The following is a 15,712-nucleotide window of genomic DNA, read 5'->3' on the forward strand; positions in this document are numbered from 1 at the left end:
CTGCTATGAATGTAAGATGTTAACTTTAGGAAAAACTGGGCAGGGGGTATACTATCTGTACTCTCTTTTAAACTTTTCTGTAAATCTAAAATTATTCTAAAATAAGTTTATTTAATGATCTTAACCCTCTACTCTCATGGTAGCCGCAGTGTCATCGTTGGTGCTGGTTACATTGCTGTGGAAATAGCTGGGATCCTTTCCGCCCTGGGTTCTAAGACATCACTAATCATACGTCATGATAAGGTAAATTCTATCCTTTTCCTTGATGTGAATCTTTTTAAAAATCTACAGGGAGAATTTTCTCTTATGTTGTCATTAAATACTAGGGTGCAGAGCATGTGGAGCTGGTTGGTCTGTTCCACATGGAGCCGCTTTGAAGGCATCTGAATAAGGGCTTACATCCTTCCCAGCCACCAACTGCTAGTTGATGATACTGATTTAGATTTGATCAGACTGGCTGGTGTTTCCATCATGAAGTGGTAGATAGCATGCCTTAATACGACATACATCCTTAAATATAAATATTAGTTAAATTGAGCTAACTCTCAGGTTAATTTCTTATTCTGAAAATCAATTTAATATGATCAGATAGTGTTGGATTATTAACACTCAGTCAAAAAATTTACTAAATTCTTTGCATTAAAAGGAAACGTATCAAAGATATTTGCACACCTATGTTCATCGCAGCATTATTCACAATAGCCAGGAGGTGGAAACAACCTGTGTCCACTGATGAACGGATAAACAGAATGAGGAATATCCATCCCATGGGATGTTATTCAGCTCTAAAAAGGAGGGACATTGTGACACATGCTGCAACATGGATGAACCTTGGGGATATTACGCTAAATGAAATAAGCTAATTACAAAAAGACAAACACTGTATGATTCCACATCTATGAGGTACCTAGAGTAGTCACACTCATAGAAACAAAAAGTAGAAATGGGGTTGCCAGGGACGGGGGGGAAAGGGAATGGGGAGTTATCGTTTAATGGATACAGAATCTCAGGTTTTTTTGTTTTTTTATTGAAGTATAGTTGATTTACAATACTGTGTTAGTTTCAGGTGGACAGCATACTTATTCAGTTGTATATGTATATATTATTCTTCAGATTCTTTTCCTTTATAGGTTATCACAAAATATTGAGTGTAGTTCCCCGTGCTGTACAGTAGGTCCTTGTTGGTTATCTGTTTTATGTATAGTGGTATGTATCTGTTAATCCCAAACTCCTAATTTATCCCTCCCCACCACCCCCAGAGTCTCAGTTTTGAAAGAGGGAAAAGTTTTGGTTGCACAACAAAGTAAATACACTTAACACCATGGAACTTCGTACTTAGAAATGGTTAAGTTGATACATTTTTTTTAAAATTAATTATTTTTATTTTTGGCTGCGTTGGGTCTTCATTGCTACGTACGGGCTTTCTGTAGTTGCAGCGAGCAGGGGCTACTCTTTGTTGTGGTACGCAGGCTTCTCATTATTGGTGGCTTCTCTTGTTGCAGAGCACAGGCTCTAGGCACGTGGGCTTCAGTAGCTGTGGCGCACGGGCTCAGTTGCTCCGCGGCATGTGCGATCTTCCTGGACCAGGGCTCGAACCCCTGTCCCTTGTATTGGCAGGCGGATTCTTAACCACTGCACCACCAGGGAAGCCCTAAGTGGGTAAATTTAATGGTATGTGTTTTCCACCACAATAAAAGATAATAATAATAAAAGAAGCTTATAGATCATCTCATCGACTGGAACCTCATATTGTAGATGAAGAAATTAAGGCCAAGTGAGGTTTCATGACTGCTAATTAATATCAAAACTAAGAGTCAACGAAATTCTGAGAAAGCTCAGGCCAATAGTCTTTCTGGTAAAATTCAGCCTCCATGTTTCTCAGTACTTGATTAAGTGTTGCTTTATGTGTTTTGTTGATTAATCGTGACTGAGCACCACTAGGTTGTGGCACAGTATTGGAGCTTTCAGAGACACCGTGTGGGGCAATAACAAGAGTGTTGGCCTAAGAATCTGGTCCCTAAGAATCTGGTCCCTAAGAATCTGGCCTTCCCCAACAAGTGTGTGACTTGGACAAGTCATTTAATGCCTTTGGAACATTTATCAGATCTCTGACAACTCAAATGCAATGACTCAAATTCCTGAATATTTGAGCAAATAGGGGGGCAGATGAGGGAAACCGATAATACTGGTCAGTGTGGACTCCAGAGGACTTTCTCTTTGGCTTTTAGACTTGTCCTAAAATTAACCCCCAGGAGATTTTTGTCCTGAAGAATGTTTTTCATAGGTCAGTATTATTTTGCATTGCTGGAATATGTCCAGCAAATTAGATGGCAGGAGAAAGGCAGAGGTATAGGTAGCCTGAACCTAATATATAAATAAGTAAATAAATCACATCAGTTTATCAGTAGAGTGGATAATTCCTGCATTTGGAAAATTGGCTTGTGGCAGAGAGCCACATATATCTGGGCTTCCTGCCCTCCCCCACCCCCAGTACATTCTCCATCTTCTCCCCTTCCTGGTATAACTCCATTCTAGAGCTACTCTATGAATAAATCACGACCTCCCACCTTTACCCCACCTGTGTGTTATCCCGAAGAAATCTCTAGAGAAAGAAGGAGGAAGTCTAAGTAAAGAAAAGTTGCTAGGGACTTCCCTGGTGGCTCAGTGGTTAAGAATCCGCCTGCCAATGCAGGGGACAGAGGTTTGAGCCCTGGTCCAGGAAGATCCCACATGCCGCGGAGCAACTAAGCCCGTGTGCCGCAACTACTGAGCCTGTGCTCTAGAGCCCACGAACCACAACTACTGAGCCTGCGTGCCACAACTACTGAAGCCCGTGCACCTGGAGCCCGTGCTCCGCAACAAAGAGAAGCCACCGCAATGAGAAGCCCATGCACCACAACAAAGAGTAGACCCCACTCGCCGCAACTAGAGAAAGCCTGCGCGTAGCAACGAAGACCCAACGCAGCCAAAGATAAATAAATTTATTAAAATAAAAGAAAAAAGTTGCTAGACAGTAACAACTATTATTATTATTTTTTTTCTTGCGGTACACGGGCCTCTCACTGTTGTGGCCTCTCCCGTTGTGGAGCACAGGCTCCGGACGTGCAGGCTCAGTGGCCATGGCTCATATAGAACAACATCTAGCATTCCAGAAGAAAAACCAGTGTTTTCAACTTTGTTGGGAACCTTAATTGGAATGGAGCCCATTTTTACCAAATTTAGAACCCTAAAATACATAGTTTGAAACCTTAAACAAATACTAAGACTAGTATTAAAAAAAAATCTCTAAGGCCATGTAGTTGACTTTTCTGCCTAGAATGGGAGATTTTGTTCAAGAATCTTCCCTTAAATTGTATCAGCAGGAAAGCTGGCCCTGGAATACTGAGAGGGGAAAGAGAATTTCTGGTCCCTATTCTTATGGAAAAGAGAAGAGCTTGGGAGGAGAGGAACATGGCAAAGACAGTAGAGGCGTGAAGGTTGCCTATGGATTTAACTCTAGAACAGGAGTGGGTGAAGTCAGGTGTAATGCAGACGTTGGTGGTGATGTCGGAAAACAGACTTATTAAAACTCCACTCACCAGAGAAAGACAAATATTATATGATATAACTTATATGTGGAATCTAAAAAAATGATACAAATGAACTTAGTCATAAATCAGAAATAGACCCACAGACAGACATAGAAAACAAACTTCTGGTTACCAAAGGGGATAGCAGGGTCGGGGCGTATAAATGAGGAGTTTGGGATTAACATATACACACTACTATATATAAAATACATAAATAAGAAGGACCTACTGTATAGCAAAGGGAACTATATTCAATATCTTATAATAATCTATAATGGAAAAAAATCTGACACAGAGTGTGTGTATGTGTGTGTGTGTGTGTGTGTGTGTGTGTGTGTGTGTGTATAACTGAATCACTTTGCTGTATACCCGAAACTAACACAACATTGTAAATTAACTATACTTTAATTTTTTTTATAGCAGCTTATTTAATTTATTTATTTTGGTTAAATCTTTTTTTTTAACATCTCTATTGGAGTATAATTGCTTTACAATGGTGTGTTAGTTTCTGCTTTATAACAAAGTGAATCAGCTATATGTATACATATATCCCCATACCCCCTCCCTCTCGCACCTCCCTCCCACCCTCCCTATCCCACCCCTCTAGGTGGTCACAAAGCACCGAGCTGATCTCCCTGTGCTACGCAGCTGCTTCCCACTAGCTAGCTATTTTACATTTGGTAGTGTATATATGTCCATGCCAATCTCTCACTTCGTCCCAGCTTGCCCTTCCCTCTCCCCGTGTCCTCAAGTCCATTCTCTACGTCTGCGTCTTTATTCCTGTCCTGCCCCTGGGTTCTTCAGAACCATAATTTTTTAAAGATGACTAAAAAGAAAAAAAACTCCACTCATAGTGCAGCCGTGAATGAAGAAAGACATAAGAGGGGGGTTGATACTGAAATTTCCCTCCCAGGTTTGTAGCATATCTTTAATGAAGTTTTATTCTTTCCCACCACCCATTCCTCTGCTGCCTGTGTATACAGGTGCTCAGAAGTTTTGATTCAATAATCAGTTCCAACTGCACTGAGGAGCTGGAGAACGCTGGCATAGAGGTGCTGAAGTACTCGCAGGTATGACCGAGCCCAGGGCGAGCTTACGGCCCTTGGTCGTCTATCTGTTGTGAACCCCACTAGCTTTATAAACACAAACTACCCCTACCCCAGTCAGTTTATTCTTTTCTAGAGTATTACCAAGTCTTTTCTTTATCCTCAGAAGCTGCATTTCACATTAATGTTTTAATGAAATCAAAGGTATAAAAGATTAGAAATCTGGAAGTTGAATTTAGTTTAGTTAGAACTAAAACTACAATTTTTGTGCTCAAAGGCCTCATTGAACATCCTTATTTTTCAGGTTTATACTGATTTATATTTATTTATTTATTTCAGGAAATATTATTATGGAATCTATTTTTTTAAAAGTCTTTATTGAATTTGTTACAATATCGCTTCTGTTTTATGTTTTGGCTTTTTGGCCGTGAGGTATGTGGGATCTTAGTTTCCCGACCAGGGATCAAACCCACACTCCCTGCACTGGAAGGTGGAAGTCTTAACCACTGGACTGCCAGGGAAGTCCCATGGAATCTATTTTTGAAAGAACACCTTTGGGTTTTGTAGATGGAAACAATGACAAAGTTACTTTGTATTTTTTTTATTCTCAGGGAATCACCTACATGTCAGATTTTTCCTGGAGCATTAGCCTTGCAAAAATGACTTTCTTCCCCAAAGCTTTGCCCTTTCAGCATAGGCCATATCATAAATAAAACAATAAATGTGAAGTTGCTTTGTAAATGCTGAAGTACTGGACTGGTGGTTAAGGTCAACATCAGAATCCCCTTGGGACTTTCACTAAACTATGTATGCCCTTCCCTCTCCGGATCTGATCTTATCCTCCTCTCCCAAGCCCTGATTAAGAATGTCCAGGGAGGAGCAAGGATGGTGCAATTTTTAAAACTCTCTTAATGATGCTTCTACAGCCGTTTCCTCCCCCGATTCCAGCTGCAAATCACTGTGCTTAGATTTGTGGTTTAAAATTTTATCACAGTTTTGAAGAAGTACGCTTTAAAATACTGTTTTTCTTTTTTCTTTTTTTTTTCGGTACGTGGGCCTCTCACTGTTGCGGCCTCTCCCGTTGCGGAGCACAGGCTCCGGACACGCAGGCTCAGTGGCCATGGCTCACGAGCCCAGCCGCTCCGCGGCATGTGGGATCTTCCTGGACTGGGGCACGAACCCGTGTCCCCTGCATCGGCAGGCGGACTCTCAACCACTGTGCCACCAGGGAAGCCCAAATACTTTGTTTTTAAGCTGAAGCATTAGGGTCTTGATATGAGTTGGCATTTCTGGCTGCTGGCTGATTTGGAGCCACCTAGGATATCATCTTGGTTCCAGAGAGTTCCAGTGTTGGTGGCTTTTGGGCAAAACTAAATGTGTCAGCGTGTAAGACTCATATGTAGGATTCAGTGGAGAGTTGTTAAATGTTAAGAATTCTAGTTTCCTCTTTATTTGCTTTCCTTCCCATCCCCACACCCCCAGTTAACAAACTGTATCTCCCAATAGGTCAAGGAAGTTAAAAAAACTTCTTCAGGCCTGGAACTCTGCATGGTCACTTCAATTCCTGGTAGGAAACCCACCTTGACCACCATTCCAGATGTTGACTGTCTACTCTGGGCCATTGGACGGGACCCAAACTCCAGGGGCCTGAATTTAAACAAACTGGTAAGCTGACCTAGTCTGCCTACAATGTTCTATTTTTTCCCCCCAGTTTTATTGAGAAATAACTGACATCCGTCACTGCGTAAGTTTAGGACATACAGCACCATGGTGTGATATACATACATTGTGAAATGATCGCCACAAGAGGATGAGCTAACATCCATCTTCTCATGTAGATACAATAAAAGTAGAAAAGGAAAAAGGAAAACATTTTCTCTGTGTGTTGAGAACTCAGGGTTTACTCTCCTAACAGCAGTGTTATCTGTAGTCACCGTGTTGGACGTTATATCCCTGGTATTGTATTTATTTATATTGTAACTGGAAGTTTGTACCTTTTGACCACTTTCCTTGCCTAAAACCTTTTTGAATCGGTCAGTAGTCCTGTGATTTCCCCTGATCCAACCCCAGACCTCCCAAAACTTGAGTGGGTTCTGTTGGATTCTTTTCTGTTTAGTCCATGTGTCCAGTTTGTCATTAAATCCCATTGCTTCTGCCTTTGGAATGGAAATAAAGGTTTTTTTTCCCTTTTCTGGTGTCATCACCCTAGATCAGGTCATCGTCTCGCCATTTCCTGACTAGCCTTCTCCCTACAAATTTCTTTTTTACTATGATACCTGTCTCTTTAAAGCCCTATAATGATTTCTTCTTGTCTGCAGCTCTAATCCTAATGGATGGTTGTGTGACTCGTCATGGACATTGTGGCACTCGGGGATGGGTACAGATGTGAAGCTCATCTACCAGTGCTATAGTTAGCATTCTTTTTTGTTCTTTTAAATTTTGAAGGACAGTCAAGTATAGTAGCCTGGGGTGTGGGTCAAGTATTTGTTGATAAATGGGTGGTCTCATAACTAGTAAGTGGCAGAGCTGGGACTTGAACCCAGATCTCCCAGCTCCAAAGGTTTTACTCTTAAACACTACACTACCTACTCCCTATGCCTGCTGGCCTTCTACTTCTCACATGGGAGTATATACACCGGGGATCTGCAAAGCCACAAGATAAGCATGACACATATTCTTGGGGCAAAAATTTGACTCAACGTATAGGGAGAAATTTTGGTTAAAGGAAACATTGATATCTTTTAGAGTAGAATACAAATTTTGCTTGGATTTTTAAAGATAAAACTGTAAACTTCAAAGAAGTCTACTTTTGATGACCGCTTCAGGCTGTGCCTGTCTAAAGTATGAGTTAGCATGCTTCAGGAGGAGCACTTCCAAGGAACTGAAAATCACTGTCTTAGGTGGACTCCACGGGGATGCCAAGTACCATGTCTGATAGTGGAGTGATTCCTTTTCAGGCTTGCCTGGCCAGCTGAATCGTACAATGCAAACAAGACAAATCCTGTTAAAACTCCTCAAAACTGAGTTAAATATTTACCTTTTAAATTAAGCAAAAGATATGAAACCTGCCAGCTTGCTAAGATGTTTTTCGTCTTGTGGTTGAGTCTTGTGGTTTCTTGGAGATTCAGGCTGAAGAGGTGCCTGAAGTGAGGCGGATCCAGAGATGTGAGCTGCTGTTTTTCTGTAGATGGGCCAAATACTTACATGTTGTCCCTTTACAATTTTAGGGGATTCAAACTGATGACAAAGGTCATATCCTAGTAGATGAATTCCAGAATACGAATGTAAAAGGTGTCTACGCAGTTGGGGATGTGTGTGGAAAAGCTCTTCTTACTCCAGGTAATGTTTCTTCTTTTGGGGGCTAAGGGAGGCTCTGTGTGTTATATAAAACTGTTCAGGGCTTCACTGGTGGCGCAGTGGTTGAGAGTCCGCCTGCCGATGCAGGGGACACGGGTTCGTGCCCCGGTCCGGGAAGATCCCACATGCTGCGGGGCGGCCGGGCCCGTGAGCCATGGCCGCTGAGCCTGCGCGTCCGGAGCCTGTGCTCCGCAGCGGGAGAGGCCACAACAGTGAGAGGCCCACGTACCGCAAAAAACCCAAAAAACTGTTCAGCTCTTCATAGTCAAATCAGCTCAAGCAGAGTTAAAAGGCTGAGTGTCTTCATGTCATCAAAATGGTAAAATGTGTTGAGATAGATGTTGGTTGGGAACCTGACATGTTATGAGTAATATTCATTTTTTCCTTTAAAAATGCTTTGAATAGTATTTATTTTTCTTTAAAAGATTTTAAAAATGCTTGGTGAAGACTGAAATTTTTATACAGATGATACAGTCATCTTCTGAAGAATGCTGTAAATTAGAATCGAAGTTGTGTTGGTGACAGTGGAAGGAAGTGGCATTCTTTTTTTTTTTTTTTTTTTTGCGCTATGCGGGTCTCTCACTGTTGCGGCCTCTCCCGTTGCAGAGCACAGGCTCCGGATGCGCAGGCTCAGCGGCCATAGCTCACGGGCCCAGCCGCTTTGCGGTACGTGGGATCTTCCCGGACCAGGGCACGAACCCATGTCCTCTGCATCGGCAGGCAGACGCTCAACCACTGCGCCACTAGGGAAGCCCGGAAGTGGTATTCTTATATGACTGTTTAGTCTTGATACAACCTGATCCCCATCCTCAGAATCCCATACTTCAGCCTACTTCATGAGTTAACTGGCGTCATTTCAAGCTCTTTGTCCTGCTTCTGCTGGTGGTATCCATCCATCTGCTTTCACCTGTACCCCTCCGGGGCCTCACCATCCTTTCCAAAATGGCCCGGGTCTTACTCAGAATGGAAACACACACCCAAAACTTTTTAGCTCTTTTAGGAAGCTCTCTCCACAAAAGCAAACTAACAAGCAAAGTTTCAGAACCTTCATAACATAATCTAACAGCTGAAAATTTTGTCGAGGTGAAAAAAATTTCTTATGTATCCTACTGATACCTTATTTTGGAAAAAAAATTATCAATTTGAAGTCTAAAATTAATAACTGATGCTTTTACTGAACTCAGGTCGTTTTTTTTTTTTGACCGTTAGGAATAAAAACAGGCAAAGGAGGATAAACTTTAAAAAAAATCAATAAGAAATAAAAATAATTTTAAAAAGAAACAAAATATTCCTGTGAAATGACTGTGGTTATAAAGTAGAATTGAGGATGCTCGAAACTAATGTAGTTTGCTCCATAAATATATCAAAAAGCTAATGTCTGCATTAAGAGGTGACTTGCCAGATGGTTGGGAACTTGTAAATGTGTCTTTTGTTTTTTTTTTTTTTTTTTGGTCATAATAGAATGTACAGAATTCACATAAGCCAATAGTTTTGAATTGTTAACTAAGGTATTGATAGGTCTGTTATTATATTGAACTAGATATTGTAATGAGCATTGACAGAAGACTTTGTCAGAACTTTGTATGTTAAGCCAGATGGATAAACGGTTAGTAGAATAATCCTGCTATGTTAAGATGAACAATAAGCTAAACACTGATTTAAAAATATCTTTGTAGTTGCGATTGCTGCTGGCCGAAAACTTGCCCATAGACTTTTTGAACGCAAAGAAGATTCCAAGTTAGACTATGACAACATCCCTACGGTGGTCTTCAGCCACCCCCCTATTGGGACAGTGGGACTCACAGAAGGTAGGTGTTTAAAAATAAAGGTCATTTATGGTTTCTTCCCTTCCTCTGCTAATGTTAAACTAGGTGTGTGTCAGCTGACTAAATCTATCTTAGCCCCCGAGTTATATTTCTTTTTAGCTACTAACTTCTCATCACAGGTCCAGTTTCCTCCCCAGCTACTAGTACTTTGAGAGTATAATTCCTTTCCCCACTCCACCCTATCTGTTTGATTTTTTAAGCTTTTTTACTTGAACTAATTTCAAATTTAATGAAGAGTTGCAAAAATACTACAGAAGACTCCTGTCTACTGGTAACACTTTTGCTGTATCATTTTCTCTCTATACACATGCACACACACTTCAGTATCTGTTTCCTAAGAACAAGGCTGTTCCCTTACAGAAGCATAGCTTCAAATGAGAATATTTAAGTGGATACAATATTATCTAAACTTTAGACCTTATTCAAAGTTTGCCTGTTATCTCAGATAATTTCATTTTCAACATTTTTCCCTTCAAGTCCAGGGTTCATTCCAGGATAATGTAGTATATTTAGTTTTGATACCTCTTTGGTCTCCTTTAGTCAAGAGAAAGGATTCCTCAGCCTGTCTTTTGTCTTTCATGACACTGACATATATATTGTAGATTGTCCCTCATTGTGGGTTTTTTTTTTTTAATATATTTTATGAATTCATTTTTGGCTGCGCTGGGTCTTTGTTGCTGCGCACAGGCTTTCTCTAGTTGCGGCGAGCAGGGGCTGCTCTTCGTTGTGGTGCACAGGCTTCTCATTACAGAGCATGGTCTCTAAGTGCACAGGCTCAGTAGTTGTGGCTCGTGGGCTCTAGAGCGCAGGCTCAGTAGTTGTGGTGCACGGGCTTAGTTGCTCTGCGGCATGTGGGATCTTTCTGGACCGGGGCTCGAACCCGTGTCCCCTGCATTGGCAGGCAGATTATTAACCAGTGCGCCACCAGGGAAGCCCCAGCTCATTGTGGTTTTGTTTGATATTTCCTTGTACTTTGATTCAGGTTATGTATTTCTGGCCATCTCTCTGATAGCTCAGTGGAATTGTTTAAGTTTCTGATAGATGCTTTTTTTCCCCCCTGTGCATTATAGATGAGGCCATTTATAAATATGGAAAAGAAAACGTGAAGATTTATTCCACCACCTTTACCCCAATGTATCATGCAGTTACCAAAAGGAAAACAAAATGTGTGATGAAAATGGTTTGTGCCAACAAAGAGGAAAAGGTATGGGAAAAATCCAGTAAGCTCAAGACTGTCTTCAAGGTTGGCAGGGATGGGGTATTTTGGTGAGGTGGGAAGGAAAGACCAGGTAAAGCTTTCTCTGATTCAACTGGCACAGTCCCACCTTTATCTGTCTCTCTCTCTCTCTCTATTGCGGTTCTTCATAATATTTCACATAGAAAGAAGGTTCCACTACTTTAAAAACATAAGTGGAGGGGGGGAAATTCCCTGACAGTCCAATGGTTAGGACTTGGCACTTTCACTGCTGTGGCTCAGGTTCAATCCCTGGTCAAGGAACTAAGATCCTGCAAGCCACACGGTGTGGCCAAAAAAAGCACGTAAAATATAAAGGGGAGAGGTCGGGATTGTCATTGACCAGTAGGCCAGAATAGATAGGCAGCTCAGAAATATTGGTAAGTGTAAGAATTTAATGTAAAAAATTTAGACTTAACATATTAACATAACCAATCAGTGAGGAAGAAGTTTATTTAGTAAAATGTTCTGAGATAATCAGTTATCTATTTTTGCTTTAACTTTCTGAGGAACTGCCAAAGTGTTTTCCAAAGTGGCTGTGTCATTTTATGTTCCCTTCAGCGACGTGCGAGGGTTCCAGTTCTTCCTCACCTTCGTCAACACTTGTTACTGTCTTTTTTTATTGTAGCCATCCTACTGGGTGCAAAGTGGTATCTCATTGTGATTTGAGTTTGAATTTGAACAGGTTTTTTTTTTTTTTTTTAATAATTTTTGAAATAGGTGTTGTTTTGATATTAGGTCAGCCTCTTGGGCTTTTCTATAAATTGAATTAAATATTAAAGTGGAACTTAGCAATATGCCTTGGGAACATGGCTTTGTGAGGAACAGTAATTTAACTGAAGATTCACGTATGGTTTCCAACTTTTCTTATTAAAAAAGAACATAGTCTGTATCTAAGTCAGTGGCCCTTACACCGAAAGCCACAAGATGGTCCCTGGCTTCTGGCTTATAAAAATCAACATCACTGACAGTTGACAGAAGCAGGGAATCAGTGCAAAGAGAAGAAGGTAAGTGGTTTGGCAGGAAGATAAAGGTTGCTGTTTCTTGCCCTGAATGTTCCTCAGTAGCCTGAGATTTCCAGTTGTTGAATCAGCAAGGTCCTTACTTATCTCTTCATATCAGTTATTTCTTTATGCCATTTATCATTCATTCATTTGGTAAACATCACCTGACAATCAACTGAAGAGTAAGAACTGGGATACCGTATGGAGAGAAATAACATAAGGCTCGTGCTATCACCAGAAGCTCTTTGTAAATTCAATTTAGATCACAATATCTAAAAATTTGGCTGACTGTATATACAGTACATGATTTGGGATTTCTTTGTCTTATTTTGAGATACACTTTTTTTTTAATTGTAAAGAAACGTATAACATTAAGTTTGCATCAATCATTTTTACGTGTAGTGTTCATTAATATTAAGGATATCCTTGATTTGTTTTTAAGCAACGTATTTTTGTGGCTAAGTTTTATATTCTCTAACTTTGCTTTTCAGTAGTCTACTGACCCCAAAAGTATTTGCTGGAGGTGAATATTAACTAGTCATTTTAAAATATATTTAGAAACCTGACTGAAAAATGTGATTTGAAACAAATGCCTCTTGCTGGTCATTTGTCCAGGCAGCCAGCACGTATGGGCTGAGTGCCTCTAAGGGCTGTCTTTGTGCTCGGCCAGGAGGGTAGAGTGAGGAGCAGAAGTGCGCAGGGTCCCCTCCATCTAGAGATTAACATCTCCTGGGAAAGATGGACTGTAATTGTCCAGTCCCCAGATGAATACAACTTTGCAGTTGTGATAGAACCATGATGGAGAAATATTGGGACTGAGAGCTCACATGATGGACAATTTAACTTGGTCAGGAAGGCAGGTGTAGCTATCTGAAGAATGAATGGGCTTTAACACTTAAAAGAGGGGAGGAAAGAGTGTCCAGACAGAGGGAACAGCCTGTGCAAAGGGGAGAGCATGGCGAATACTCAGGACAGGAGGAAAGCTGGTGAGTCCAGAGTGGGGAGAGCTGAGTGAGGTAGGCAGGGGAGGGACGTCAGGGCTGCGCGGGCCATGTAGGCTGTGTTATGCTATATTGGGATTAGAGATGTAAGTTTTTTTAGAGGTTTTTAAATATCAGGTATCTCTCATGACTAATAAAAAATTTATTAGTGTACCTGATAAAAAAAATTGTGTGTGAGTGTGTGTGTGTGTGTGTGTGTGTGTGTGTGTGTGTGTGTGTACCTAGAAGGAGATTCATTACAAGGAGCTGACTCATACAATTATGGAGATAAAAATTTTTACTTGAAGGATTTTTGTCTTCTGTCGCAGGTGGTTGGGATCCACATGCAGGGAATTGGATGTGATGAAATGCTGCAGGGTTTTGCGGTCGCAGTAAAAATGGGAGCAACAAAATCCGACTTTGATAACACTGTTGCCATTCATCCTACCTCTTCGGAAGAACTGGTCACCCTTCGTTGAGAACCCAGAGACTCGTATGGCCAGCAGCTGGACCACTAGACCTTCAGAAAGGAGCCAAATCATCACGTTTCCTTACCATTCCCATTGTATGTATTTCTTTATTGTAATCAGGATCTTCCAGTAGTGGAAATTTTCAGTAAACTTATTTATGTAATTAGAAATCTGTTTTGTTATCCAGGATTGATTTTCATTTGATTACATCTCTCGATAATTACTATTTGTTTTATTAATAGCTCTGTGCTAGCTGTTTTTTGTTTTGTTTTAGCCTCATCCTAAGTATAAAACCACATGAAGTACAGTGAAATTAATGTACTTGAATGAATATCACTTGCTAATTTTTATAGAGGAAGATGACAGCTGCTCTTCACATTTAAATAATGCAAGTACAGAGTCATTTTTTTTTTTTTTTGAAGCCAGTACTGCGCTCTGCATATTACAAAGCTGCTGCAAGGATGTGAGTTTTCTCTAAAAGCATGTAACTTGAGAGGCCTGCCTCCTGTATTTTATTCTTTCTTTTGTTCTAAATGATTAAAAATGGTCTGTGTTACTTTTATGAGATGAAGTTCATCAGATTTGGGAAAGATTTGAGGAGGCTGGTTGCACAAGTGAGAGGGACATTTTAGAAGTGATCCATGTTTTCAGATGTACTTCAAAAGTCCTTTCCTCTGCTAAGAGTTCATAGTTCGGTGAATGATTTCAGTTTTTGTATGTATTCTTGTCATTTTATTTTTTGAAAACTATTTCCAAAAATCTGAAAATAAAATTACAGTCTTTTCTTCTTATAAAATTTGTTATGAGTTTATGGGTAACAGTTCATTTTCTAAGAATATTTCACATTGAAGGGTCAGATGCCAATAGTGAGCTACCCTAAGTCGGCTTAAGACCTTATGGGGGAGAAAAGAGATTTCACTTTTATAAATAAAGACCAGAGGTATAAAAGAAACATTTAGCAAATTTAATGGTTGAGTTGGAAGCACAGTCTAGAAATCATATAGGTTTTCATTTTCATTTTTATTTATTTATTTATTTTTTTGCAGTACGCGGGCCTCTCACTGCTGTGGCCTCTCCCGTTGCGGAGCACAGGCTCCGGACGCGCAGACTCAGTGGCCATGGCTCACGGGCCCAGCTGCTCCGCGGCATGTGGGATCTTCCCGGACCAGGGCATGAACCCGTGTCCCCTGCATGGGCAGGCGGACTCTCAACCACTGCGCCACCAGGGAAGCCCAAGTTTTTAGCATTTTATTTCCATTAGCCTTTACCAGCTACATAAGCTGGTTAAATTTTTCCATGGCTTTCAGCAGTGACTTAATGCTACTGACCTCTGTCATTAAGCTTTTACTGAATGTCTTTCTGGTTAGCCATGGCTAGGCTGCTGCACTGACAAATTAAGTAAGTCCAGTTTCAAAGAAAGAAAAATACCACTGGTAACCAGGTAATGTAAATGTTGCAGCAAGCAAACAGGGTCTAAAAACCTGGACGTAGACTGACATGACACTGCCCCCTCTCCTCCACCAGCCTAAAAGGTAGTGGACCATGGTCCTGAGCTCCACTGACCTGGTGGGTTTCTCACTCTGCACAGGGCCCAAGCTTTGGGTGTGATTCCAGAAGGAAAAAGGAGAGGCCCCAGCGGTCATGTGTACTCTCACACCATGTGTTTTTTTTCAAGTTATTTTATTTTATTTTATTTATATACTTATTTTTGGCTGCATTGGGTCTTCGTTGCAGCACACGGGCTGTCTCTAGTTGCAGTGAGAGGGGGCTGCTCTTTGTTGCGGTGCACGGGCTTCTCACTGTGGTGGCTTCTCTTGTTGTGGAGCACAGGCTCCAGGCACGTGGACTTCAGTCGTTGTGGCACGCGGGCTCAGTAGTTGTGGCTCACGGGCTCTAGAGTGCAGGCTCAGTAGTTGTGGCGCACGGGCTTAGTTGCTCCGCGGCATGTGGAATCTTCCCGGACCAGGGCTCGAACCCGTGTCCCCTGCATTAGCAGGCAGACTCTTAACCACTGCACCACCAGGGAAGTCCACACCATGTGTTTTTTATCTCAGGAACCCTCTGCGCTGCTTTTTTTCTGGTTCTGGAGTAAACCAACCTGGAAGTAACCTTTTCCAAGGGTGGGTCTTCGTTCTCATCAGTTCTCGGCTCAGTCCAGCCCGCGAGCTGATCTGACCCTTTGCCGCCTCCATTCCACAAGGCACTGGGGAAGGTACAGGTACACAA

The 15,712-nt window shown here is 41.3% G+C and overlaps 1 protein-coding gene across 2 annotated transcripts in view; it reads left to right on the forward strand.

Annotated features, from left to right (window-relative positions):
* Window positions 1-14,282, forward strand: part of GSR (glutathione-disulfide reductase) — a 58,933-nt gene extending 44,651 nt beyond the window's left edge. For both annotated transcript variants that reach the window (XM_067721582.1, XM_067721581.1), the window contains exons 7-13: window positions 144-243; window positions 4,553-4,639; window positions 6,122-6,280; window positions 7,843-7,954; window positions 9,649-9,780; window positions 10,869-11,002; window positions 13,346-14,282. In XM_067721582.1, the coding sequence (XP_067577683.1) occupies window positions 144-243; window positions 4,553-4,639; window positions 6,122-6,280; window positions 7,843-7,954; window positions 9,649-9,780; window positions 10,869-11,002; window positions 13,346-13,495 (874 nt within the window). In that variant the 3' untranslated portion in view covers window positions 13,496-14,282. The remainder of the gene's footprint in view (window positions 1-143; window positions 244-4,552; window positions 4,640-6,121; window positions 6,281-7,842; window positions 7,955-9,648; window positions 9,781-10,868; window positions 11,003-13,345) is intronic.
* Window positions 14,283-15,712: the final 1,430 nt, after the last annotated feature.

The sequence above is a fragment of the Pseudorca crassidens genome, chromosome 21, assembly GCF_039906515.1.
Source record: "Pseudorca crassidens isolate mPseCra1 chromosome 21, mPseCra1.hap1, whole genome shotgun sequence".
NCBI classification, from domain to species: Eukaryota; Metazoa; Chordata; class Mammalia; order Artiodactyla; family Delphinidae; genus Pseudorca; species Pseudorca crassidens.